The 27,996-nt window shown below is 40.2% G+C and overlaps 1 protein-coding gene across 3 annotated transcripts; it reads left to right on the top strand.

Moving 5' to 3' along the window:
- Positions 1–449: 449 nt before the first annotated feature.
- On the top strand, positions 450–27,962 carry fancl (FA complementation group L). 3 transcript variants are annotated; one of them, XM_069538447.1, is made up of 15 exons: positions 450–571; positions 662–791; positions 1,356–1,414; positions 1,592–1,652; positions 2,204–2,260; positions 2,594–2,691; positions 10,366–10,462; positions 12,109–12,177; positions 19,655–19,805; positions 20,001–20,084; positions 22,078–22,123; positions 23,720–23,801; positions 24,593–24,709; positions 26,882–26,953; positions 27,356–27,962. In XM_069538447.1, the coding sequence occupies exons 2-15, from the start codon at positions 708–710 to the stop codon at positions 27,389–27,391; spliced, it is 1,113 nt and encodes a 370-aa protein (XP_069394548.1). In that variant the 5' UTR covers positions 450–571; positions 662–707; the 3' UTR covers positions 27,392–27,962. The 3 variants fall into 3 exon arrangements, with proteins under 3 accessions (XP_069394548.1, XP_019952808.2, XP_019952827.2); XM_020097249.2 differs by having other exon boundaries at positions 471–791; XM_020097268.2 differs by lacking the exon at positions 23,720–23,801 and having other exon boundaries at positions 474–791.
- The last annotated feature ends 34 nt before the right edge of the window (positions 27,963–27,996 follow it).

The raw sequence follows: 27,996 nt of genomic DNA, 5'->3' as shown, positions 1-27,996 counted from the left end.
AACATTATGGAATATTTGTAATTTGCACAAATTTCTCATTATCACCTCAATTAAATTAGGAATTTGTAGCTTTAGGCCACAAGTTAGCCAGACTGCTTTTAATGGCTTATTTTAGCAGAATTATATGTTGTATTTATTAGTCACATAAATCCAACTTTCTATCAAAAACAACAGCAGCAAGAACCTGAGCAGGAGGAATGATAAAAGTTATTCCACAGCTTTTTGTGTGTTAACAGCTTATGCAAATATCTAATGAGTCAAAGCCAGTTAAAGAAAACAGAGTTCTACAGCACCGACTGTGATAAAGTACTTTTGTTAGATACAGATGATGATTTAACTTTCCTTATAATGAATTCCACAAACAGTAAGCAAATATACAGCTGAACCCAAAAACTTATTTACACACTGTCTCGCCAACGCGTGCGTCTCGGAATTCCGATGTTTTTACCAGTTGGTGAAGGCATCTGCGTGACGTCGCTGTTTATGTTTCATGGAGGGATGTGTAGTTTCCATCTACTATGCTAATGCTAATGCTAGCTTAAAAGCTGTTTAAAAGCTGTTTAAATCCAAGGTACGTCTTCGCAGCCCGTGTTTCGTTTGCATTAGCTGAGACATGTGAACGTGCGCGTCACTGAGTCTGATTCTCCGTGTGTCCTGTGAGGCCGCTCAACTTCAGCTGAGGGGAGTCTGTGGCTGCAAGTGAAGCGATGGAGTCACTGGTGAAGGACAACCCGATCCTTCTGCCCCTCAACTCAGACAGGACGGTCTATGACGGGTTCATCACCGTCCAGGTAGCTCCAGCTAACTCCAGCTAACTCCAGCTAACTTCAGCTAACTTTAGTGCATGCACTTGTTGGATGTTCTGAGCAGAAAGCCTCTCCAGTCTGCACTGAGAGATGTAGGAATTTAAAGATATTTAGATTTTTACTTATGTAGTAGGTTCTATTAGACAGTATCTACATGTTTATTCGGCACCGGCACTTAAACTTTTGATTTATACATCTAATACATCACCACTAAAAGTATGCCAGTGCTATTACAAGTTAGTTGTAGAAAGGGAAGAAAGAAAGTGCCTATAGTTTATTTAGAATAGTAATATTAACTACTTGCTTACGCCGAATTGAACAGTTGCTATCATTGATTCAGACTTTACTAAAAGATAAGTTGCATTTTGAAGGTGCCTCCTTCTGTACGTAAAGAACCTTACTATTTTCCAATTTCCAAACGGAGTTCGCTGCTGCCTCCGTCAGTCAGTTTGAATAAACTAACTACATACATTAGACATGTTGAAAACAAAGTATTGAGCTCTCTGTTTCTGTCATAACACAGTCTGTTTGTCATTTGCTGTTTTGTAGGAACGAGACTTCAGACTGAGAATAGTGCTGCCACCAGATCACGATCTCAAACGGGCCAAGTGAGAATTATCATGCATCTTCTTCGATCTGTCCTACATGTGTTATGTTCACATTATCAAGGAAGGGTAATATTATCGTGTTGAGCAGTGTGTCTAATTATAAATCCCTGCTCCTCCACAGAATGGGTGTTTTATTTTGGCGTTGTTGTTGTAACTGTTTATAACTTTGTATTGTAGGTTGCACTGCAGCTGGCAGGTAAAACACCTGTTGCGTGGATATGAGCACATAGTGAAGCAGGTAAACTCTACACACACACACGCACACACACACGCACACACTCAGCATCTCGCTTGTTGCATCGTAACATTTCAGTTGTGTTGTGTCAGTCAGCTTTGATTGAGATCGTGTTGATTGTCCTGTGCTTCCTGTATTTATTTATTTATTTGTGTGTTTGTCATGTCATTTTTTTTTTTTTGGCTCCTTTGTGTTTGCGGCGTCGTGCCAGGCGTCGTTCCTGTGCTCTCTGTCACCCGTTAGGCTGGCCTCACTCAGAAGCAGAGAAAAATATTTTTCACTGTTTAATTAACATCGCCTGGAAAATGTCCCTATTTGTTATGTGGCCCCTCAGGGTTATTTGGATGAGATTGATATTTCACCCCGGGCTGCAAAGTTCATTATTTTCACAGCCTTTAAGCTATCATTAATTATTAAAGCTGGTGGCAGCCCCCATTAATCACAAACGCTGTGTTTGATTTGAATGGCTGGCTAGAGGAAAAAAGTAGACACTGTCACTTCATTATCCTCACATGCAAGGATGCCTTTTTCTCTTTTCTCCCACTTTCTCACAGAGGCTGCAGCAGTCGCCCGATCTTGTCACTTTCTTACTGGAGCTGAAGACTGTCTTGGTGAGGAGGAGAGGGACATGCTGTGTTAACACATTCACCTTGATATTGTTGCTTTAAGACTAGGTAGTACATGGGAACCTTCAGGCACTATCAATAACCTTGATGGCGAGGCACACATGTACTTACTGTACATGTTTTTTTTTTATAGATTATTGAAAAGCCTGTATGTTTGCAGCCAAACAAAGGCGTGTGACCTATTGGCCCTGATTCCATTTTTGTATTCATCTTATTTGCTTTTTAGCAGAAACATAATGGTGCATGGTTGTTAAGTTGTGCAGTGATGTGCATAATAATCTGGGCTTAATACAAGAAGCGCTCTCTGTGTTGTTGCAGGAAGTGGGTCTGAAGAGCCGACCTGAGTGCAGCTCCATCCCACCTCCTCAGTATTACTCGCAGCTCATCTCTGAGATGGAGACCCTTGGATGGGACAAGTAAGTGAGCCTCGTTAGCGATAACACTGCTTCTAAACAGGCACCAGGAACTAACTTTATGAAATGTTGGGAAAGTTGGCTGAGACCACCATGTTTGCAAGCTTTACATGTCACTTTGAGAGGTGGCCTGCCTGTGTTGTCTGTGGCTTGCTGATTCATGGTGGCATCAACCAACTATGGATCAATGGTACAAAAATCATTATGCTGTGGTTATCTGCTCGTAAATTCCCAAATATTTATTGTTTGATGGATAATAAGTAAGAAAGGGTAATTTCCAAAGGACATTTAAACACATCTTAAGCTGACCAAAGTACTGGACAGAGGATTTACATGTATCTACTAAGTCCATTTAATAATTATAAACTTTGAGTAAACAGGCGACCAGTGCTTTAGAGAGCGCACTGCCCTTGTATAAAGTAAAAATACCAATGAACAAGCAGGGACAAATACAAATGTTGAGTATGTAGTTAAGTATGAAAGAAGTCAAGACAATTTGTCGGGTCAAATAAAACTGTCGTAGTCTGTCACAATCTAGGTTAGTAATGGAAACACTGTGTAACAGCTAGGACCATAATCTGACAGGCATATAGGCAGAGGGGAACTTCTTGAAGGTTATGTTATCTTTTGTTATTTTATGTGACAGTTACTTTCATGACATTTATTTTTTATTGTACAATTGTTTTTTTTGGAGTTATGAATTGCCTTGTGAGCCTGATCAAATTGTCTCATGTGTTCTCATTGCCTAGAAACCATAGGTTGCCTATCCCAGCTCCATGTTATTCAATGTAATTCTTCCTACTGGCTGAACCACTGCCCCCTGTGCACTGTGAGGGAAACTATCATTTAGAAATGCTTAAAGTCGGTTTCTAAAATATTAAACATCTTATGAACCAACGGTGCGATGTTAGGCATATCGGGTTGCTCCATCATCATCATCAGGCTGCGCACAGCCTTAGAGAGCTGCCATAAATGCAAGGTGCACCTCCGTTTGCTTCCAGTTCGAGAGGTAAATGTTGAATTTTTTATTGAATTAGTATCCAGAAACTGAAATGTGAAATTATTTGGTTTCTTTTTCAGTGGGAAAATTGCAAAAAATCCCAGATTCCAGGGTCTCTACTTTGATGGAAGATAACTGGTTGGAATTTAAATACACACTTAAAGCATGTTTATCTGCCCTGATTGCAGTCCTGGCAAGTGCTTGTACGATTGTGCTTGTAAGCTTGTATTTTTATTCCCGCCGCATTTATTTCTCCTAAATGTATCGGAATAAGCGTCCACTGATAATCCATCTGGTTTTCAAAATGGCCCTTAAACATAAAAATGTAACTATTATCAGTATTACAACAATAAACTACCGCTGCAGTGCTGCTGAATGAATCGCCACTAAATGCAAACAGTTGTTTAAATTGGCTCACAGCGAGAATCAAGCGATAATGAAATTAAATTCCCTGTTCCCCTTCCCCACTTACATGGTGCTAGGATTCTCTGAAAGTAATTTGCCTGCAGACATACTTGCAGATGGCGCTTGTTTCATGTTTTTCCTTTTCTCTGTTCAAACTATACAAGAGACTTCATCTTCTACACCCTTGAATTTAATAGGGAATTGTAAGAAACTCTTAAGCCAGAATCAAGGAAATTATTGAAACTGTACCTCACTGATATTATTTCTTTTGAGTCTTTTCCACAAACTTAGTTGAGCTTTCTCATTATATAGACTGTTTTAATGGTAGTCTGTACATTTCTAGCACTTTTCTAGTCTCGATGATGACTCAAAGCACTTTACAGTACAGTTTTGAGGCAAGTTGGGGTTCAGTATCATGCCCAGAATTTTCACCTCACTCTTGTTTATGGTGAACTCCACTGTCTGTTTGTCAAAATGTAAGTTATTTTACTGTGGACAGTTTGTAAAAATAAGTATGATACATGAAATAGTTATGACATTTAGGACACTTTGGCAAACAGAATGAGAGAGACAGGTATCATACTGCCGCCCTTTTGGTTTAAGGAAGACCTGCTCTACCTCCTGAGCCACAGCTACCCTTGTAGAATTTAAAAGTATGTATGGAGTCTGTGACTTTTTTCTTGCCTGCACTCTAAACTGATTAAGGAGGCTGCAACACAACCACAAAGACAGCTTATTGCACATTAACAAATAGCTTTTAGTGACTTCCTTATTTTTAGTTATTGAGTTATGGTTAAATCCAGGTTACATTTAATGACTCTCAGGCCACGAGCGGTGACAGGCTCAGCTAATGCCGTCGTCTCCACTCATCGGGGGAGAGGGAGGAGGGGTTGGTGGTGGTTTAGTGGGGAGATATGTCTTCTCCCCCAGCTTGGATTAAGCCTTGACTACTACACTCATTTTCCACTTTCCTATTAATGACCATGGCTACAATTATGATATTAGCGAAATGCAAATGGCTCTAATTGAAGAGTCTCAGGTTTTAATAGGAGAAGGGGAGGTGAAGGTATGCCTTATACTGGAAATGAGACCAACATCATTTTCAGTGTCATGTTGCGGTTAGGAGACATTATACACAGTGAACCTCAATCTCCAAGGCACTCGAGTTTCGTTTGCGTCTTAATTTGTATGGGCCGCGCTAATAGCCACCAGGGGTTTTCAGCAGTAATGCTGTCTGCTTATTGGGCCAGGTAAGTGAGTCGTTCTCTCTCTCTCGGTCTCCATTACTGAATTTGAGAGCGTGGTCATCTTAATTGGCTGGAGATGGCATGCCGTGTGTTAATTAATGGAAAATGAGGTCAAGTAGTTCAGCCGCCATCACTTGGTGGCCCCAAAACATGGCCCAGGATCTGTCTGGGCTCATTATGGGCTGGCACTCTCAGTGCATGTACACAACATTGTCTCTTATCTCAGCGTAATCATCGAGCAATGCATTTTATTTTAACTTTTACATATTATAAATAATATAATAAATCAATGATATCACAAGTAAGCGATGGTAAGGTGATGGAGTGTCACGAGTGCCATGATAGGTTGTAATGATGTGAATAAAGGTTGGTTTGGCAGTCAAATGCTCTGAAGCTAACTGAGTTGTTGTTAAGTGAAGGATTGACAGGAGACTCACAATGAGAAAATTAAGACAGTGTGCAGAAGTTTTTTCCATAATGTTTGGTCCACTGCTTCCTGACGCACCTGTTGCCCAATAGGTTTGTGAATGATTCATCTGTTCTGAATCCAGGCTTTATAGTCTAAAGAGAAACATTCTGAAGAGTGGGCAGAAACAGCTGTTACAAGATGAAATTCTAGCTGCAGCATTCTGAACAGGCTGAAGACTCCATGTAGGATGGCCGGAGAAAAGGGGATTACAATAATCAATTCTGGAAGATGTGAATAAACACATAATGGTTTCAGCATCGCGATGATAGAACGAGACAGACTGTAGCAATATAACAATGCTGCACAGTCTTAATAATCCTCTTGACAAAAGACTGGAATTTCTGAGAGGAATCAAAAGTCACTCTGACAGATCTCTGACAGTCTGTTGGGCCAACCAGGCCTTGGCTGAGGGAGTAGATGGTTTTCAGTATGTAAATGATTGGTTTAAATGATTTCAGTGGAATCACAAATAGTATTGGGAGTTAAATAGCTATGCAGGTACACCCAGTAAGTAATGATAATGTCCCAATGAGAACAGAGACATGTTTATTCATTGACCATGTTTACAGTCTAACTAAGTCCTGTGCATGTCATCACAGAGAACCATCTATTGATGGCTCAATAATATGACTTCCTCATATTTAGTTATTGAGTTATAGTTAAAGATCTGTTGATCCCGGTGGTCATGAATCATTTTGTCAATACACACACAAAGACATGCACACACATGAGAGCACAAATGAGCGTGGTGTGCACTGTGTGGAAGCAGATCACTTGGCTGTGGAGTTGTAAATGGGATGCTCTCATCAGTCTTCCCAGTAGGACATCTGACTGTCATGCTGTTTCCATCATGGCCAAGTAGGGGCGGCAGCTAGTCCCTGATATCCTGGCATAAGACCCCGGAAGAGAAGATGGATGGAAATTTGTGTATTAGTGATGCACCAATGACTTTTTCCACTGTCAATACAGTTTGTTCAGACCTAAAACTTAAAAGTTGGTTGATACTGAGTTCTGCTCTGGGTTTTACCTCTGAATAGTTAAATTTTAGATCTTTTTTTGGTTAATATTTAAACAAGAGGGTTTATAGTTTACAACTTTAATCACATTGTAAAATGGCTGATTGATATGACCCCTAAATAATATTGTGAGATTTTAAGTTAACATCACAATATATTTATATATTTAAAAATATTAAAAACTAAGTTGTTTTTTTTAAGTGCTCCATAAATGCTTGATTTAACCCATTGTTAACAATCTCGTCAGTGTGATGAATCAAGTAGTATTAAGTATTAAGTCGTTTCACATAAGTTCTATTGGAACTTTTTTTTAAACTTGCAAAAAGGGAGGGAATTAGAATCACATTCAATTTAAAGGTTAAACATTAGTATAGCAGCCAACAACACTTTTCTCTGTAAAGTTATGAAATGAAAAATATTTACAAATGAACTGAGTCTGATTTTTTTAACAAATCAAATATGATTTCTTAACATAGCAATAAACACGCAAGTTACTCGATGTCTGAATGCAGCGAAGATTGTTGATTGATTCTCTAATTGGATTAAATAAAGGGCTGTCATACTCAGATCTGTTGATCCCCAGTCCTTCTCATCTGCATGCAGAAGTGTCCTTGCTGAACCCTGAATTTCCACTCATAGAACAAAAAGTGCTGCTAATAGATGCACTGTATGAATGTGTGTGTGAATGGAAAACTGTACTGTAAAGAGCTTTGAGTGGTCATCAAGACTAGAAAAGCTTTATGTATTTACCAACCATTTACCATACATAAATTGTATACCGTGCATGGTCATGTTGACTTAACCTTTCCTATTTATGTCAAAAGTACATAGTGCTAGCATCCTGGAGATTGAGCAATGCGTGTTGACAAATGAAAATATTTGACTTTTCAAAACCTTAAAGAACTTGGACTGTGTTTTCCCATTAGACCCAACAGAAATACACAAATACATCCAAAGTTTCTTCAGTGATCCACTCAGAGGTCACGGCTGGGGAACCAGACACCTGCAAAGCACCAACATTTTATTTCAATGACTTCAACTTAATTATTGATTTGTTCACTTGGATCTTTGTCACACTCTTTACTTGCTTGTGTCTGCTATGTGGTCTGCTTGACAGGGTTATTTTCTAGCACTGTCAGCAGTGATTGGTATTTTATGAGTGCATTCTCTAAGTATGGACCTGAGGTAACCTGGGCATTACCTATTCAAGAAATTCTCAGCTGCTTCTAGATTATTTTTGCCTGTTTTTGTCCTGATAAGCACTGAGATCAGTATCGACACAGCCTTTAATATGTGAAGGTTTTGTGTGTGTGTGTGTCCACACACTCGCACTGAGATGCCGATCCTTTTAGAGATAGAGGATGATGGAGGTGAAACTGAGAAAACTTGGATAAATGTGTCTATCAGTTAAATTTGCAGGGAAACTACACTGAGTCGAATTGGCATGATGATGATGTCATGTGTATGTAAGTGTAGATGTAAGTGCGCATGTGACACTTCAACACTGTCGCCCTTCACAGGCATTTGATTGCAAGCGTATGAACGAGCAGACATTTTTATGAGTCGGGCAAATCTGACACCGTTTCCCATCATTCCATCACAAGTGTGTGTGTGTGTGTGTGTGTGCAATTTGTGAGCAAGCCTCTCACATCACACTCCTCTACCGCACTCCATAAATCCACAGCTGATATACAGCGATGTCAGCCTCAACACAGAGCGTCCATCATAATGTACTGTAAATCTGGAGGTCTGTTCAAATCCTTTGTCTCAGATCAGTGTGTTGTCTTCAAGTCTGAGTCGACCAGAGATGGACTGAAGCAGCAGTAAATCTGACAGCAGCCTTGATGCATGCTTAGGCCACATCAGTGTTTTGTCCTTAGCCAGTCAAATGGTTTTAATTAGCTTATAATATGGAGGGGTCTGATTTACCAGCTGACTCATGCTTGAAAACGACATCCTACCTGAAGGCCATTGTAATTTAATTTCACGAGAGCTTGAATAAGAATCTTCTTGCTGCTAAAATCCTTGCAGTGTCACTTTTTTTACTCGGTTGCCGTGGGATGTTGGACATGTCTCTTCTTGTTCACAGTCAGTGTCCAGTATTTTCCTGTCAAAATGTCTTCTAGCTAAATGTGCAGCCAAACTTGTTCTGCAATATGCAAAATACCACAATTTTACAGTTATCACCAAGTATTTCTAATCAAATTTCCACCTGTGTTATGATTGGATTTGAAGATCTGAAATCATACAGGTGGAGCTGGCGGACTTGGAAGAATTGGAAGTGGAAATGCCTCGTCCATTTTTATATTGAGTCTATGGTGTCCACCAACTCCTGAGAGAACTTTTAGCTATTGATATGCTAAATGCTTCTGTTTCAGTCTGCTGTTTGGATAGTCTATGGGAGGTTTACCAGAGCGTTTTCACTGAAAACATCTGCCTGCTGCTACCAAAATCTGGTGTTAATGAGAGTGTGAAGACTGAGCGTAAAACATGCTGAAACACAGAGTCCAACAACAACTGGCTCTTTGGGACTGCTGCTGCTGCTACCAATTTAAGGAAGTAATAAAATTCCAACATCAGTTTGTTGGTGATACACATACTATTTATGTGTATTTATATTAAATGTGGTATAAAGTGTATTTTGTCTTTGTTCAAGATGAATGTATTTACATATTTGTATGATTCTATGAGTATATTTTTTGCATTATGCTCTGTAAGAAAAAAAAATTGGACATCATATAAGCCAATACCAATTTATCTGTGACTGTGATAAGCAAATATTGGCCAATGAAAGTGACCCAACAGACATATCAGGCATACTAAAGAAAGTATAATAGAGTAATCTTCAGGGCAGGGTGACCACTAGTCTATTCAGATGATGGGAACTGAAATAATAAGGATTTATTTGAATGGATTTATATAAAGTTAGTTTTAAATTGACATGTCAGTGTAATGTCCTATCAAATATACCTGTTCAGCAATTATTCTTTAAATTAATCCATGTACATTAATGTACAATTACAGCTGAATTGTATCGTTTCATGAAAGCTGTGTTAGAGCAATGTGAGCTGGACTCCAGTTCTTTCCTTCAGTGGGGTGACGTGATGGCTGAAGCGCCCTCAGATTACATATAGTTATTATATTAACGGAGTGTTCATACAGTATACAGTGTGTTTCCTGTTTGATGTGTTCCTGGTGACTCAGCATGATATTCTTTAACCCTCAGCATGATTTGATTTGTTATATTCCACATTAAAGCATTAAAAAAGCACTCGCTGGAGAAGAGTGCTAATCAGAATTTTAGAGGAAGACAAGCCTGTCATTAATGTTTTGCTGGATTTGGGTGTGATTGGATGTAACCTGATGTCACCACTTTGGTACCCACAGTAATAAATCTGAAGGCAGAGTTGATATCTCAATATGGCTCTCTGCTGCTGTGATTAATGATGGATGATGGCTGTTGTCAGTACACAGTGTTGTGGGCACCTTTCTCTGATTTATCGTGCATGAATTTGTGTGTGTGTGTGTGTCCATCTTCAGGCTGCTTTTCATAGACACAGAGTTCCGAACACTGAGACTGAAGGCGCAAGACTCCTCTGGAAGGCAGCACATTCTCACTATTAAACTCAAGTCGAAGGTAAGAGACGCATATGGACACACATACACGGTTTACTTAAAGGATTTAATTAGTTTCACAATTATTCATTATCAAATGGAACACTCCACAGTTTGACAGTCCATCCAAATCCAACCAGGTTGACTTTATCAAACATATTTTGGATGTTCAGTTTACTGACAGAAAACAAGTGATTTACATCTCTACACATAAATCTAGGTCAAACTGGAGATGAGGGGGAAAGACATGATAACTCACCGTGACGTAGCACAGAACATTTAAAGTCTGTGGACAAGATCGTATGGTCACGTTTGCTAATGTGCCCGGCAGCAGAAGATATTATCACAATCAAATGGAAGAAAATATGCAATGAAAAGTATTGAAGTTAAAGCATAAAGTAGTTTTTTTACAATTATACAATAAAATATATGGTTTACACTCCTGACACTTGGGAACTTTCTTAAAATCTGAGTCAGAATCGAGCATCTAGCAGAATTGTAAGTATCTCAGCACTGTTGCACGTTCTAGGGAAAAGTGGGTGGGAGTCATGGTGAGGTGATGCTTTCCTAAGCCTGGATGACATCCACTGGGGACATGGAAGGGTAGCGGGACCCCACTCTGTGCCCACCTGCCCACCTGGCCCTCCTCACCCCTCTGGCACCAGGTAAAAATAGCTTGGAGTGCTCCCCACGTTCCAGCTGCTTCCATCAGATCCAGCGCCAGGTCATCCCTCACCAGGCACAGCTAGGGGAGGAGGCAGCACTGGCACGGACACATGGAGGCTTGGCTGGCAGGGGGAGTTAGGGAGGAAGAGCGTGGGGAGAGGACGAGGAGTAGTGTGATGTTGAAGGTGAAAGGAGACAGCAAATCTGGCTCGTAATGTTGTAAACAAGCGTCTTCTTGATGACTTTTAATGAAGTTTTGGCTGAACATGACAGACGATGTTGAAATGGCTGAGTGGCAACTAATAACTCCCAGCAATTGAAGAACAGTTGCTGTCACTAGTCATTAAAGACAGGTTGAATTACCTGTGCTTTAATAGCTGGTCAGTTCATAATATACATTATACAAGTTTCTCTTTTTAACTCAAATATTATCCTTCACATTAAAAGCCTCCAAGGAACAGTAGGGATTGTAAGGAAAATAGAAATGAAAACACCTATTCCTTCCTCCTTCCACTTGACCCACACTAGGTACGTTTGTAGCACGTGACAGCTGCGCCGCTGTCACTGATCTGCTGCGTTTTGTGGGTATGAGTACTATATTTCCTGTAGGTCTTTGTAGTTAAGAAAATGCCAAGACATCTCAGGTCCTACATTAACAATACAAACCTAGTTAAAACAAATGAATGGATTCAGTCAACTTTGAGTTTTTTTTGTTGCAACTGAAACAGGTACAAGATGTTTGGAAAATATTATGTTTGTTACATATTCAACAGATAGACATTGAAACTGTGGGGAACGGTCACTGTCTATTGTGCTGTGAACCACGTGTTTATATGGAGAAAGGCAGTGTGGCCACTCTCACCTTGTAATGTATAATTTCTGGAATGAAAAGCAAGATGTTCTACGATGCACACGTGTCGCTCACACATCCAGTGTGGTCTGAGTGTAAGACTCACAGAAACAGTAAAACAAATGAAAAAGAACATGTTTTGCACCCTGCAGCACCCTGCAGAGGCCCCTGAATGCTCAGCTGACCTGCCCCTCCCTCTGGCCATAACATGGACACCACAGGTATGTAAAAAAAACTAAATTGTGATTTTCACAAATGTAAACTGATGTACTTCAAATACAATGGTAACAGTATTCCAAGCAGCTGAGGCTCAGGGGGTAAATGGTCATCCTCTGACCAGAGGGTCGGCGGTTCGATCCCAGTCTTCCCCATTCCGAGGTGTCCTTGGGCAAGATACTGAACCACAAATTTCCCCTGCACATAGATGCACTGTATGAAATGGTTTTGTGAATGTCAAACTGTACTGTAAAGTACTTTGAGTATTGGTGGGAGCTTGATACCATGGCTCTACTCCACGATCACTACTGCCCAGACTCTGGCACTTAAAACTGACCTTTGTGACCAGTCACAGTTCTCTACTGGCTCTGTATTCCCATGTATAGTTATGGTGGTGCATGTTTGGCGTGGGTTAGCTCTGAAGCTATGCTGTGATGCTTGCTGCACTACAACAGATCCACCTAATGGTGTGTCTACACAAGAGGTGTTTCAGCTGCTTCAGTCATCAATCTCACACACACATCTGATGGAACAGACAGTTCCTGCTGCCTACATCTTTCAGCTACAACCGCATCATTGAGTTTGCTGATGACAAAACAGCATCGGACCTCATCAGCAACAATGAAACAGCTCACAGGGAAGAAGTTGACCTGCTAACCGTGTGGTAAAAGACCGACAGCCTTTCCCTAAATAAAAAACATGAAACTATAGCTGACTTCAAAACCTTCCTTTGCAGCTGAAGACTGTTCAGAGAGATTTTTGTGAAAGAATGAAGCTCAGGGTGTAAATTAGACTGAGCCGAGTGGAGCAGAGATAGCATTTTGAAAAGTGGTAGGGATGTGTTCCCTCTGCAAATCATGCCCTTCTGACATTAACTGTAATCTGCTCTAATCACTCTAGCTCAGTGCCTGTTCTAAACATATTTGGAATGGGTTGTTTGCTTCATGTTGTATTTTTACTTTGTTGGCAAATTGCTTAAGAGGAAGTGATTCTATGAATGTTGCCATCACAGAGATCAGCACCTATCCATTTTCACAGAGTGAAATAAAAATAATGAAATAATCAGCGGGCCAGTGCTGTAGACCACTGATGTAGTTTATCTGAGGACTGTGGAAAAGGAAATGTTCGACTCGGTTTGTACACTGACAGTTAAGGCACGCTGTCCCACCCCCTCTAATTGCAAAGTGCTGGTTGCTTTATTAATACTTAAAAAATATTGAACATATCAGAATGCAACACTGCACTTCTTTAGGCCCTTAACAATACCAAGCACCTACAATATCTTAATAATACCAAGCACCTACAATATAATAATACCAAGCACCTACAATATCTCAATAATACCAAGCACCTACAATATCTTAATAATGCCAAATTTGAAATTGATCAAATTTTCAAGATATGCATTCCACACACAGACAGACAGGAATTACTAGATTTATAGATAATAGATTTGTAGATAGATGAATTGTCCTTCAGCTCTCTCATGTCAGTAAACATATAAACAAACATCAGATCTTGATGAACGAAATTTTCAAGTTGTGTCAGTGGAAACCAAAACCATCAACTTATTGAGGGCTGGATTCAAAACCACACCGAAACCCAAGTCAAATATTGAAATCACAGGCTGACACAACCTGTGTGACTTTCATCACGGCAGCTGTATGGCCCCGTGTGCCTGTATGCACTGAATGGTTTTGCTTGCTTTTGCCTCCATTGCACCTGTTGTCACTTTAATTTGCACCAAAGCAGGTGAAATTGATTCAAAATCACTTGTGCTTCCTAAATGGACAGATTGATAGTTTAACTGACTTGGTGTTGTACTGTGACGATTAAGTGTTCCCTTCATTTTTATGAGCGGTGTCTGTAATACAGAGCATGTATTTTATTATAATGTTTTCTGTGAATAATCACAGCCTCACACGTGAACAGGGTTATGTTTCTGTATTTTGTAGTGAGACCTTCTCTGGCCGTTTGAGACTCGAACTATGATTAGGCACAACACAGATACACTTGACTCATCCTCTGTGACCTATTGCACCTGCTGTATTAAGACAGTATTTTGCTCTCAGCCCCTACAGTCCACTTTTACTGGCAATAAAGTGCTTTGTTGTAAAACCAGCTGTGGGCTCTGTCCCATGTTATATATTCTTTCCCCTCCTTGTTATTGTTGTTTGCCGTCTTGCTTCTTTCACTCCAGCTCTGCTTTTCATCTCTGTCACTGCCTCTGAGTCTGTGTGTCACCAGCTTACTGTCACACACACACACACACACACACACACACAGATGTCTTGTGTTTTTTTTTACAGTCGCAGTCGCTTTGTCAATCATAAAAACTACTGCTCCATATCTGAGCTTTGCATTTTTGTTTCAATATATTGTGTGTGTATGTGCCTGTACACGCACGAGTGTGTGTGTGTGTGTGTGTGTGTATATGTTGCTGAGCTGATACATGGCAGGCGTACAGTGAGGACCAGCTTAGAACAGCGCTACCGTATGGAGCCTGTCTGCCTGCTGTGCTGTTGATGGATCTCTCCCACACTGCGACATGAAGTGTGTGTGTGTGTGTGTGTGTATTCGCTTGTGCCTATGCCAAGAGTGTTTTTTGTCTGAAGTGTGAAGGGTGGGTGTGTGTGTGTGTGTGTGTGTGTGGCGCGGGGGGAAGGGCTTGTCTGTCGTCAGTCCTGACATGTTCATTTGAATGAGTAATTATTGCTTGCTCTGTTGCAGGGCCAAGACGTGCCACTCTGTGCATTTGTGTGGAACTAGAATAGGAAGAAAAATAAACCTGTGTGTGTCTGAGAGTTTGTGTCCTTTGTGCCTGCAGAGTATACAAAGGCGATTTTTGACAACAAAAGACTAGATTTATTAAGATAGTGAGGAGGTTTGAGTGTGTAAATAGTCATACATCTAAAATAATAACTGTCATTATAGATGCAGATTAACTTCTCAGAATTAATAATTACATCTGTAAAATTCCATATCCATAGTTTAGGCTGTGACTCTTGATATTCCCTTTTTATTTTTACAGTTTTGATACCTGAGGAGTTAAAGTACTTCAGTAACTAGAATGGCACTCAGTACAGCTCAGACCTCCACCAAGGCACAACAGTCCCCTTACATTTAAGGGGTTAATTGAATTAATTCAAACAAGCCACCTCAAACTGCACACACTCAAATGGATATCTTTCCCCTAAACATTCAATTATTCACTGGGAAATAGGTGAAAATGTCATAAAAAATGTTAAAGGAAGTGGGAAAATATCCTGTATATTGTTTGAATCCATGCCAAGATTTGATGGGTTCTTTTTTGGCCCATGTCCCATGCTTCAACAAAGCATGGTGGAAATCTGCTGTGTAATCCTGGTGACAAACAAACAGGGGCAGCGGTCATTACAGGCATGAAAGGAAATGAATAAAAGAAGTTAAATAAATATACTTGTCATGTTAACAGCATTGTTGGGTTCAATTTTATTTTTATCAAACTGATTTAATAAGTCAGCTGTGGCAAATGACCATAACACTGGTTTCTCCCACACACAGCCAGAGACAGTACTGGTCTCTACAGCATTCTGTATTCACAGCACACACACACACACGTTAGCAAACATAAATACACCCTAAACTTAAATTGACAACAATTTCTGCTGGCGTCCAGCTTTGCATTGTCTCTTGTGTTTCAGTCCTGCGTGTGTGTGTCATGCTTCTCTCTGTGTGACTCCCTCAGGCTGCTGCCTTTTAAACCTGAGGATCAATCAGCTAACAGCTCTCACCTGCACTCATTGATCCTCTGGTGCAGGTGAAGGTGCTCTCCCAGCCCCCTCCCCCACTCCACATCAGGCATAGGCAGTTTTTCCAGTAATTTACTTCCAATATGTTAGTTTTTTAATGTTTAGTTTTCCTCTTGGACCATATGAAATTAGTGATATGTATAAGAAGAAATGGTAGAGAAATCTGTCAATATAAACCATATGACAATAGAAATCTGTTCTCTCTGATTTTGTCACATCATTGATACTGAAGTGTCTCTCCCTCTCATATGTTGAATATTATTAGACCATTGTGGCCAAAATTACAAATCATTTAGCCTATTAAACCCTGTTGCATCTGTGTGATGATGCACCTTTATTTGTCAGATATTTAGCACATCATCCAGAAGTTGAAATTTGTATCAAATGTTATCCATCATTGTCTTGATTGTTTTTTTATCGATCAAGATGTTTATGCTATGAACAGTGCATTTTGTCCACTCCTCCAACAAGCGAGTGTTTCTTTTTTTTAAACATGTTTTTATTTGAAGAAATGAACATTCATCACAGATATTCAACATATACTATAGCAAATTGTTCTCATGTGTCAGGTGACCAAGTAAGGTAGATTCTGTAGAAAGCTTTAGTTAAAGCTCCTAAGTTAGCGCTGAGTTTAAAATATTTAACTACACATTCCAACTTTGAGGCAGGTTCTACTTGAGCAGATAAACACACATGCACTTTTAATTAGATATGAAAAACACAGTGGTGGTCAGAGAGGAACACTTGTGTCGTGTCAATGGTGAAAACATTCTGACATGTTCCACCCACTGAAATATTGATCATCCTGCATGTTGACGTCTGTTAAATGAATGTTCCTCATTCAGTTAACATGTTGAATGTGTTGATCTTTAAACAATTAAATCACTGATAAGTTGGATTCCAGCCACCATCTGTTCATCTAGACAAAGAAAAAACATCTATGGCTCCATGATGTGTTCACTGACACTGTACAGACTGGACTAATAATCACTGTACCTGGTCATGTTTTGTATTTAAAGATCCAGTGTGTAAGATTTAGGTGAAAGGGAACTATCGGGAGAAACTTAATGTAGAATAATCCTCATGATGTTTTCAATAGTTAGTTTCAACTAAATTGTATCAATTGTAGTTTTCTTTACCCCAGAAAAGACCCTTTATATTTAAATACTTTATATTTTATATCGAGGGGGTCCTCTCTACAGAGGCCGCCATGTTTTTTACATTAGTCCAGACTGGACAAACTAAACACCTTTTGAGTTTTTATGACAATTAAAGGCTACCACAGGTTCTTTTTCATGTTTGGAAGGAGAGGGTGAGGTGAGGGGTGTTCAGCTGCTACATGCAACTTCAACACTAGACATCACAAAATTCGACACACAGGACCTTTAATACCAATACAAGTCCACATATGCAATTCAATAAAAGATGCTAAATTCCTTTGTAAAGGAGAGACTGCTCAGTGAGAGAAGGATTAACTGAAAATAGGTTAAAAAGAGGGAAGTCTAATGTCGTCCATGCAAAGAGGAGTAGATTCTTTCAGCCCGGCTGCTTTTAAGAGCTAAATTGAGGCCAGTCTTAGATATCATAAATAGATAAAAAGAACTGATTGAGACGGCCAAGGAGCCAATCTCAGCTCAGACTCACTGTCTTTCATACTGTCTTACAGCCTCCCACCCTCACCCATGTTCCTCTCTCAGATACAGCAGGAATTCAATTACCAGCTCTTCTTCAGTTTTTTTCTCTTTCTTCTGAACTGGGCCTAGCGTACTTATCCTTAGCAGTAACCGTAATCATGCCACTGGCATTAATTGGGCTGTAATTGCCGAGGCTCTCAGCACCTGGACGATGTTTAATTGTGTGCACTGTGCTGGCACAATGACCCATAATTTTTGGTTCATTTTTTTCACCTAATTTTTTTCCTTCTCATTCCATCTGTATTGCTCTCCCACACCTCCATCAGCCTCCCTTTCTCTTCCCTATGTGTGTACGCATGTGTGCTCTTTAAGTTGTTTCACTTTTAACTGGTGGGGCTGCACTTTCAGTTCACTCACTTTCTCTCGCCTCAGATGAGATAGAAATAGCGCTCTGCGCTATCAGGAAATAAACTCTTCTTTTTTGTAATGACAAAGTGATAGTGAACTGAAACAACTGGTGAGTGCACACTCGTGAGCATAAACCAGATTACTATTTACTGTTTTTTCACCCTTATCTGCAGGGGTGTGCTCATCAGTCGATCTAATTATTATTTTTTGATTAATAAATTAATTGTGGAGTCCTTAAAATGTCTAGCAGATTTCCTCAGTGCACAGGTTGATGTATTTAATTGCACAGTGTCTTCCAACAGCTACACACAATTTATTATTTATTCAAGACAAAGAACAGCAGAACAAGATCACGTTTGCTTAATAAATGATTTAAACAGTTAATCTTTCGTCAGAGTAGTATTCATTTTCTATAAATCAACAACTCCAGCTTTCATTCGAGTGGCTTCACTGTAAGGTAGCGTGTTGCTTCACATTTGCACACGGAGCTTTCAGTAAAAAAAACTTCACTGAAATCATGAAAGTAGTTATTTTATTTTCAACTGCTTTTGTGCTACATAGCCTATGATAGCACTAACGGCTTATTTAACATTGAGTTCAGCATTGAGCTCAATTCTTTACTCCAGGGATGGAAAGCAACAACAATGTTAACTTCTATTTCTATCATATAGCCCCAACCTGTGTCATCACTTTCTGATAGTGATTGACTGTAGCATCTACTCTGCCCTGAATAAGTGGTGCTATAGTTGGAGGACGTATTGTAACCTCTTGTCTTGTGAACGCAACAGTAGCAGAAGCTCTTGACCAAAACCATCACCTATGTCTGACATGAAACCATATTGACTTGCAGAGAAAATTTGCATTCATGATTTATTTATATTTATTAATTAATAGAATAGTTTGATATGTGTTTTTTTGTTTGACAGTTTGTTTTGATATACATGCTTACAGCCAAGATGTGCTGTAGCTATTAGAGACCAACTGACACATTTCATATGTACATATTATTTGCAATAATAAGATAAGATATTCCTTATCAGACCCTTATGACAAAGAAATGTGTTTGAGGCTGATATTTTACAGAAACTATAACTTCATATTAATAAAAGTAAGACACACATACAACAACATATTTAAAACATTTTCTATATAAAATGTTTTCATAAATGTACACCTTGTTCTGTAAACTCACATTTTTCATATCAGCTGATAGTGATGTGTCTGTGAAAGGCTCACATCGGCCAACCGATACATTCCGTCAGACTCTAGTATCTATCAACTTCGACTTTAAAAAGCCTGGATATGGTCAGTGAGCACAGGTTTTATTTCAGGTCTTTTCTGCAGGTGTACACAAACTCACTGAGTTAGTTTGCTAAGAAATAGTTACAGCACCATCCGTCATTGAGTACGACTGTTTGTGTGCAGATTGATCTTGATATGAGACGTTAATTCATGAACTTGGCAGGTGTTGGTAGACCTATCTGTAAACCTTGGTGAGAGCCAGCGAGCCATAGAATCTGGAAATGACAGTAACGGGACATAGCAGCCTTCAGTAACACGGAACACGAAGAGGTTTATTACAGAGGCCTCACTGCTGTTGCTCTGGTGTTGTAACTCACCTCTCTTTTCCTCCTGCACTGGTTTGCTAGACTACTCTAGAGCAGCTCCACAACCAGTTCCTGCTGGTTTTGGACTCCCTGACAGAGTTCTGGGACGTCCTGGACGAGATCGACGGCAACACCTGGATTCTGGAGCCAGAAAAACCCAGCAGGTCCGACACCATGAGGCGGATCGCCATTGGTACTGTGTAATTCCCGTCATCCGTTCACTTAATATATAACTCTACTACAGCGTCTTACTAGATTTCACAGGTTAATGTTAATTATGCAACTGGTCAACAGGAAAAATTGCATTCACAGTAAAACTAATGAATTTTTTGCATGATGAACATTTTAATTGTAATTGATTTGGGTGCGTTCCTGTCTGTGTTTGCAGGAAACAATGTATCCATTAAAGTGGAGGTAGATCCCAGACACCCCCAGATGCTGCCAGAGTGCTGCCTGCTGGGAGCTGAACACGGTGCGTAGGACCCCAAAGACATGGCAACGCTTCAAAGTGTGTTCTCAGGCGGTGCAAGAGCATAAGAAGCATATCTGCACCATTACACACCCTAAACTGACATGCTGTATTATAGCATGAAAATCCTTTCCTTATTATTATACGCTCATCAGGTGTTCATGAAATGTGCGTGCTGTTTTATTGACTTCACTGATGGAGAGACTGTGGAAATGCCTGCTCACACAAGTGAGAATCCACAGTAGAAGGCTTCCTGCATTATGGTCAGTCAACACACCGAGCACTGTAGCTTCCATCATTGTGGACACTGTAGTTTTAGTTATTACACATGTATTCTTGTATCAGCAATACTGTCCCCTGCTGACTTAGCTTTGATTAGTTAAAGTGTGTAATGACACTAAAACAGCTCCACCAATCAGTTGGGTAAGGCAGCATCTCCGTGGTCTGACGAGCCTAGTTCAAAAAAAGTACATTGCTCAGAAAAGTTAGTCAAACTGCTGTGAGCTCATGTATTGGCAGTTCCAGGATTGTGTTGGAACTGTAAGAATGGAATTTGAAACATGAAGACATGCCCAATTCCCCCCTTACCAGTTGGGAACAATGCCTCTGCCAACAGTTTGAAATAAGTAAAATATGCAAATGTTCAAATTTGCCTCATTGTTTTATTGAATCTTTATTGACCTTGATGCTGAGCCAGTTCAGAAAACCTCCACAGATTATTGTGATTCTGTTCAAATGAATTGATTTAGATCTCATGACCTTGTGTGGTTTGCCTGGATTAGCAGATCACGTAACAACTGCTCAACCGATTACCATCACATTTTGTGGAGGGGTGGAACATGGGGCAGATCCAGGAATCTTGTCACTTTTAACATTTGCATTCATTTTTCAGAGAATAATTCATGGTTCTTAATCAAAAAAGAAAATCTGGTATATTTATGGGACCGATATTTTTGAGCGTTTGTAATTTGGTGCAAATTTTGAATGTGGTTACATAAGGGGTCTGATTGGCCTTGGCTTCATGAGCTCTATGATTGCCCTTCTAGGAGGCTATTTGATTTTTGAATCAATGTAGTCTAAAAATGTAATTAAACAATGAAAAATTCTCAACAAAATTCCTGTTGGCACAAAAGATCATCTTCAGATATCTTTCTTTATTCAAATAATTCTCACAAAAATACTTGTATATGCTATTGGGACAAAATCTATGTTTTGTTGGATTGGTTAAACCATTAATCCGAATATTTAAACACAAATGCATTGCTGATCTGCTAACTGACAACTTGTTTTCGCATTAATGGGAACGATTGTATACTGTGCCTCTTTATAATACCAGTGTTATCAGACTTAATCCAGCTGAGGATCGACTCAGGTAATAAAGTACAAATCCAGTCTGAGCTGTTGTTATTCAGATCAGGTCCGTGAGAAGCCATCAGGTAGGACGGAAAAGAAATAGTGATTCTGTCTGCCGTCACGTCACTGGACTGGCTTTCAGAACGTGGCGCACTTTCCTTTCTTACCGCGACGACATAGGGCAGACCAGAGAGCTTCACATTTCTATTTAAGTCCCCGTCAATTGTCGGCCATTGTTTCTGTAAACTCAAGGTCACGCAGTTCGTAGCCTGTTGCCTAGCAATGCAACTCAAAACATATTAAACAAGTACACACTTCAGCCAAGATGGGAGGCAGGCGGTGACCCTCAAATACGGGGGGTCATGCAGAAATATTGCTTTTTGCATGTAGGAATAACAAGTAGTGAAGGTGATGAGTGGCGCAGAGACAAAGTTCCCTGTGGAACAGAGGCAGCAGTGATGGTTCATGTGGGACAGCGGTGACGCCGCAGTCTGAACTGAAAAACAGCCTCTGAGGGTTGACGAGGAGGTTTTTCCGAGCGTTATACTGTGTACAATAGTGTATCTGCAACTGTTTGTAGAAAAAAAGACATTCAATTTACATCCTATGACTTAATATACTGTTGTTTTTTGTGTCGCTGCAGTGGTGACTCCTCTGAGGAATAAACTCAACTCCAACATGCACCTGTGGTAAGGTCCTCTGCAGCAACAAGGCTTTTACTTGTCTAACAGTAACTACAAAAGTTAACAAAGTTGATTCTTGATGTGTTTTTATGTGTAGTTCATATTTAAATCAGTTTATTTTATGTGATTTTTTCTTTTCTACGAAAAGACCAAAACCAACAACGCATTTGTCACAGAGTCTGACCTCTTAGGGTCACTCAGCTCCAGATCGGTTACTTTTAAAGATGTATGATTTTAAAGCTGGACTTGATGAGCCAAATTAAAACATGTAATCATATGTATTGACAAACCCACATATCATATATAAACCCACTCGGTGTCTTTCATCTCTCTGCTTTGGTTTATTGGCCTGTTGAGTTACTTTTCTGGTTCTGTCTTCCAGCAAGGCAGCTGATTCAGTTTAAAGAAATGTACACACAACATACAGCTGTCATTGAAACACCTTGGTTATGTTAGACGCTGTCTTTCCTCATTATTGTTGGCTAATTTTGTTTATTTGTTGATGTGCTCTGCTACGCCTGACATCTAATGCACTTCTCTCTGTCCTGGGTGAGTGATCCCTCACTTGCGACTCTAGTATTCTGCATTTTTTCCCTGTTGGTAGTTTTTCTTCACTCTAGTCGAGGCTTAAGTTCAGAAGATGTTAAACTCTAGGATGCAAATTCTGATTTGTTAATATTGTCTGTACAAATACAATTTGATTGATTGACAACCTGAACAAAAACGGAGCTATAAAGAAGGTCAATCTAAGACTTGTGTTCCTCGGGTGGTGCACGAACTCCAAACTGATGCTACTGTTGCTCTGTGTCTGCTGGAAGTGTCATTGTGTTTTCTTCATCGCTAGCCAATTTTCTAACCTGTGAGTGATGTTGAGTTTTATGCCCAAGTAGCCAAAAACCCTGAATAATGTTTCTTTAAACACATGACACAAATATGTTAGAAAAAAAGTCTGAGTCATTTAAAAACATCTGGCCTCTGTGGTAGCCAGCAAACTACAACAGGAGGTAAAAGTGCTTTTGCTGCTGCTTTTCAGATGCCTGCTGGTGTAAATACTCACTAGCACATTTGTTGAGCTAGTGAATATTTAGCAAGATGGTTTAGTGAGGCTAAAAATAGAATAGAAGGTGTGGGAACATGACACCCAGTTCAACAGTGTGGCTCTATGGCGTCAGCTATACACACTGTACTTGTTAATAGGATACATTCATTGTTGGTTTTGGTCTTTACCTGGGTTTTCATGAACATATCTTCTAGCTCGACGTGCAGTAGCTTTATCAGTGTCAAAGTCACAACCCGCACACCAGGTCCACTACTTTGCGAGCGTAGAACCATCTGATTATCAGTCAGTGATTAAAAAAACATAATTGCGATTTCAAATCTGTACTGTATTACAAAATGGAGAGTGATTATGTGTTTTACCTCGCTGCATGACAAATCTGAGGAGAATCTTCCTCCCCCACTGTTCAGTTTGAAGCAGCAGATTTTTTTTTTTTTTTCAAATACCATTGGTTAAAGCCTCCTAATCATCCCCCAGTGTTTTTGCAGGCTTATTTGCATGTGGTTAATTAGTGTGTGAAGGAGCTGTCTGTGGTCTGCTGGCAGGAACCCGGACTCCAGCGTCTTGCGCAACCTCCGGGATGTTTTGGAGATTGAATTCCCGTCACCTGCCACCCACGAAAAATCTGTATGTCACACAGTTGCCCCCTCCCATCACGATTACCTTAAGGAGCTGTGTGTGTGTGTGTGTATTAACATCTATGAATGCATACTTCTGTCTGTTTGAGCTTTAAGTTATAAGGGGGCGGACATATTTTTCTGTCTATTTCCATATTTCCCTTTTTCTCTGTGTTTTGTTCTTCCAAGAGATGGGCACACACGTTCTCCTTTAATTGGGTTGTTAACAGATAATATCATTAGAATAACAAAGATGGCAGGATTCTCTTCACTATCAAATCGCTTTAATTATGCAAAACCATTTATCTCTCTTTTTTTAAACGCATGTTCTTTTCCCCTCCCCTCTCTGTGGATGGGTTGAAAGGGCGTTGTGTTTATCCGCTGTCACAGCAGTGATTAATGCCTCAGCTTCATTAACATTCAGAGGAGTGCAAAAAAGTTGAGTTGACCAGATGTTGATTTTTTTTTTTTTTTTTTTTAAACCTACCATCCTCTGTCTTAATGGATAACTGCAGAAAAACAGGAGCTACTCATTACGCTAAAATGCAAACATGAGCAGAGAGTGTGTGTGTGTGTGTGTGAGAGAGAGAGACAGAGTGTGAGAGTGATGGTGGGAGTGGGGAGAGAGAGTCAGTTCAGGATGTTAGAAGGTGATGTCAGAACTAGATTTAACTAGATCATTATTTGTTGCTAACTGGATACAGAGGTCCTGCACAAAGCTACAGCATCTGTAGTTTATGTGAACAAGTGTGCTGAATATTCTCATTTCCTTGCTTTCATTCTGTGTGTGTCTGTGTGTAGGATTTCAGCACTGAGTGTGGGATTTGTTATTCCTATCGTCTTGAAGCTGCGATCCCTGATCAGGTGTGTAACGACCCTCGCTGTGGCCAACCCTTCCACCAGGCCTGTTTGTATGAGGTAAGATCACATGCACGCACACACACACACACACACACACACACACACTCACACACACACGATTGCATTCTGTATGAAGATGGATGATGTGTTTGGACAAACTATCAAGGATACAGGCGCTGCTTTTGTCATTTGAAGCCAGATATTGCGCAGTAGTGATCGTGGTGTGGACGCACGGTCTAAGGGTCCCGCCGATAACACAAGCCCGACCAATCACAAGCCCGACCAATCACAAGTCAGCCTCGCCTGTCAATCATGACGTATCACCCAGTTTTCATAGCATCAAATATCTTATTAAAACCAAACTTATCAGAAACCTGATCACTTCAACGTGTATCGAGATAAGAACTATCCAAAATGATACAAATCCATCATTGGATAAAACTTATGTGATGTGTATTTGGACTTTATAGTTTGGTCCATGTTCAATCTGCTAACATGGAAGAGAAGGGGTATATAACCAATACTGCAGCCGTCCACTAGTTGGCAATTCAGAGCCAGTAGATCATCCATCTTTACAAACGCTCATTCACATCACTTTGACAGTTTACTAAAGTTCTATTTGTTCTTCACATAATGTGTCAGTGTTAGATATGAGCCAAACGTCATCCACCTTCACTCTGGTGGATATGAAGAACTTGAGCCTGACAGTTATTTTAATTTGAATCCAAACATGTATTTGTTTCATGATCTTGAAATGAGAATTGAATTTGCAGAATTCATTTGAATAGAAATGTTAAGAGTATCTATTCAAATAACGTTTTAACGGATCTGACCAAAGCAACAGTGTATGCAAAGTCAAATGGAATTAATTCAACACATATGACCTGACCTGTCATCAAAATGTTTTATAATAATGACTTCAAGTGTGAAAAGGGAAAATTACATTAAAAACCAGAACATTCCTGAAGCTACAAAATGTTATGGCTGCGATTAAGTATCCAAATAATGTCTGTTGGGTTAGTGAGTAGGAAGAGTTTCCACTTATTCCAAACTACTTTAAGTACTTCTATAGTAACTCAGGGACACATTTCATACACACCTCTCCATTAATGCACAGGTGAATAAAACAAACTCACATTTACATTTAATAAACCCCTCGACCTCCCTGAAGTACACTGACTGTGTTTACATTGTGAAAGGCTTAAGACTGAAGTGGCTTGACAGATTCCAGGGACCAGATTTACACATTCTCTTTGTTCACTCAGACATTTTTAAATTTTGAATGCTGGCGGTTAATTGCATGTCCAGTAAGAACTCACCGCTATGTAACTGGTGTGGATGTTTTTTTACAGAAGCCAATAGCTCATCATGGAAAGTCATTACAACAGCCTGCTCTCTGTTGTTGAGGATTTCTAGCCACCAGCTTTGTCTTCTCCTGTTGATTTGACCAATGAATTGGACAGAAGACGTCCCTGTGGCCCGGAGTTACTGTCAGAATTAATAGTCACATGGAGGAAGTTAAGAATTCCAGAACGCATTTTTATTGTAGTCATCAAGCAGTTTAACAGTTTTATTGTAAGGAAGTAAAAAAAAAAGATTTAAAAATACTATGATATTGGCGGATATTGAATTAAACAGGCACAGGATTAAAATTGGGAACATGTTTTTCTCTTTAATGTCACAGTTACAAGAGAGAAAGTCCTGTGATGAAGAAGACGTCTCAGTAAAATGGCAGATTTGAATGTAACTGTATTTAAAACGCAGCCATGTGGGTGTGGCCTTGGATCAGATACTGACATCTGATCTCTGGCTGAGTCAGCGAGCGCACACACACACACACACACACACACACACACACACACATACGCACACACACACACACATACGCACACAAGGCCTTTGGCTTCACACTCAGAGGTAAAGAGACTGATGCTGCTTCTTGTCAGCTTGTCCCCATCCTCCATCCATCTGCCTGAGCAGGGATTTACTTTGCTTATATATGCTGCATTCAATGATCTCTTGTTAAAAGCTTAGAGAACGTGACAGGCGGACATTGGAAAGTTAAAATGCGAAAGCCCTTAAAGTGCTTCAGAGTGGCAGACAATCTTGAATGTACCATTGAAGTGTGCAGTAATAAGTGTACATTGAAAGTAGGGGATATTATCACATGACACTGACACATTAGATTCAAGGTACTGATGGTTTGTTTTTTTTCCTCTCCTCCCTCAGTGGCTGCGAGCGCTGCCCTCCAGCAGGCAGAGCTTCAGCACCGTTTTTGGAGAGTGTCCTTACTGCAGCAAGGTACGTGTGCGTAATAAAGGCCTTCACTCCACACTCAATACATATTCAGCATACTTAATTAGCGCCGCTCTATACAACACGTAGCCTTCTCTGCTCTGAAAGGCGACGAGTGTGTTGACAACAATACGCTACATTCAGTCACTCCTACCGCAGCTACTTCTGTGATAAAGGAGCGAGTAAAGCATGTGATACTGAAAGCAGCATATCATTGATTCAAAGTCAAAGACAGTTTTATTTATGCAGATGATTGGGAGTGTTTGGCTGTTCTTCAGCTACAGTCCAATCACATTCAAGAGCCCATTTTCTTTTTTTATTTTCTAGTCATATTTCATACTACTTACAGCTATAAAGCTTGTCTAATAAACAGAATACTATAAACTGAAGTTTCTCCTTCCATCGCAGCCTATTACTGTGAAAATGTCGGCTCCGTCGTCCTGAGAAGAGGCTTCCTGTCAGCTCCGTCTCCACTCTGAAGAAGAGAGTAGCAAAACCTCCTCCAGCTCTTCATCAAAAGGGGTTCAATGCACTTTGGCAAACCGCAAAAACAACACCCAAGAAAAGGGAGACGCCCACAAAGACAGACCAGTACAGGCCTGTCGCCTGTGTTGGACCTGCTGCCCGTGCTGCCCGTCCTGCGCCTGCGAGAGTAGACGTTCCCCAGCCACCGCACCCGTCTCCATGTTCATAACAGAGATCGCTGTCCCACCACCGCTGATGGCTGCCGTCTGCTCGGTGGCTGTGCAGCGTTTCATCCCACCCCCCCCTGCAGGTGCTGTGTGCTTGGCTCTTACTGTCACAACCAGGTATTATTTGTTGTTTTAGTTGGGAGTGGACTCCTCGCTCCCGTCTCGCTGAGGTTGCAGTCGGATTGTTTCTTTTCCTGGAGGTCCTTTTTCCTTTTTCGTTCTGTTAAAGAGAATGATTCAGTGTTTGCTCTTTGACATCTGACAAGGACAGGGTCTGTTCTACTGTGTTGTGTGAATATGTTCAAATAAAGTTGTGAAAGAAATACTGTTGTATGCTTTTATTTATTTCTTGAGAAC

This window comes from Paralichthys olivaceus, chromosome 14 (genome assembly GCF_024713975.1).
Source record: "Paralichthys olivaceus isolate ysfri-2021 chromosome 14, ASM2471397v2, whole genome shotgun sequence".
NCBI lineage: Eukaryota > Metazoa > Chordata > Actinopteri > Pleuronectiformes > Paralichthyidae > Paralichthys > Paralichthys olivaceus.
The sequence above is the reverse complement of the archived record's forward strand: the minus strand, read 5'-3'. Positions and strand labels throughout refer to the sequence as shown.

Bases quoted from the DNA above. Each gene is read 5' to 3' on its own strand.
- fancl (XM_069538447.1), top strand. From the start codon at position 708: ATGGAGTCACTGGTGAAGGACAACCCGATCCTTCTGCCCCTCAACTCA. The intron at 12,178-19,654 runs GTATGTAAAAAA...CTGGTTTGCTAG, and splicing joins CCATAACATGGACACCACAG to ACTACTCTAGAGCAGCTCCA. The intron at 26,954-27,355 runs GTACGTGTGCGT...CTTCCATCGCAG, and splicing joins AGTGTCCTTACTGCAGCAAG to CCTATTACTGTGAAAATGTC.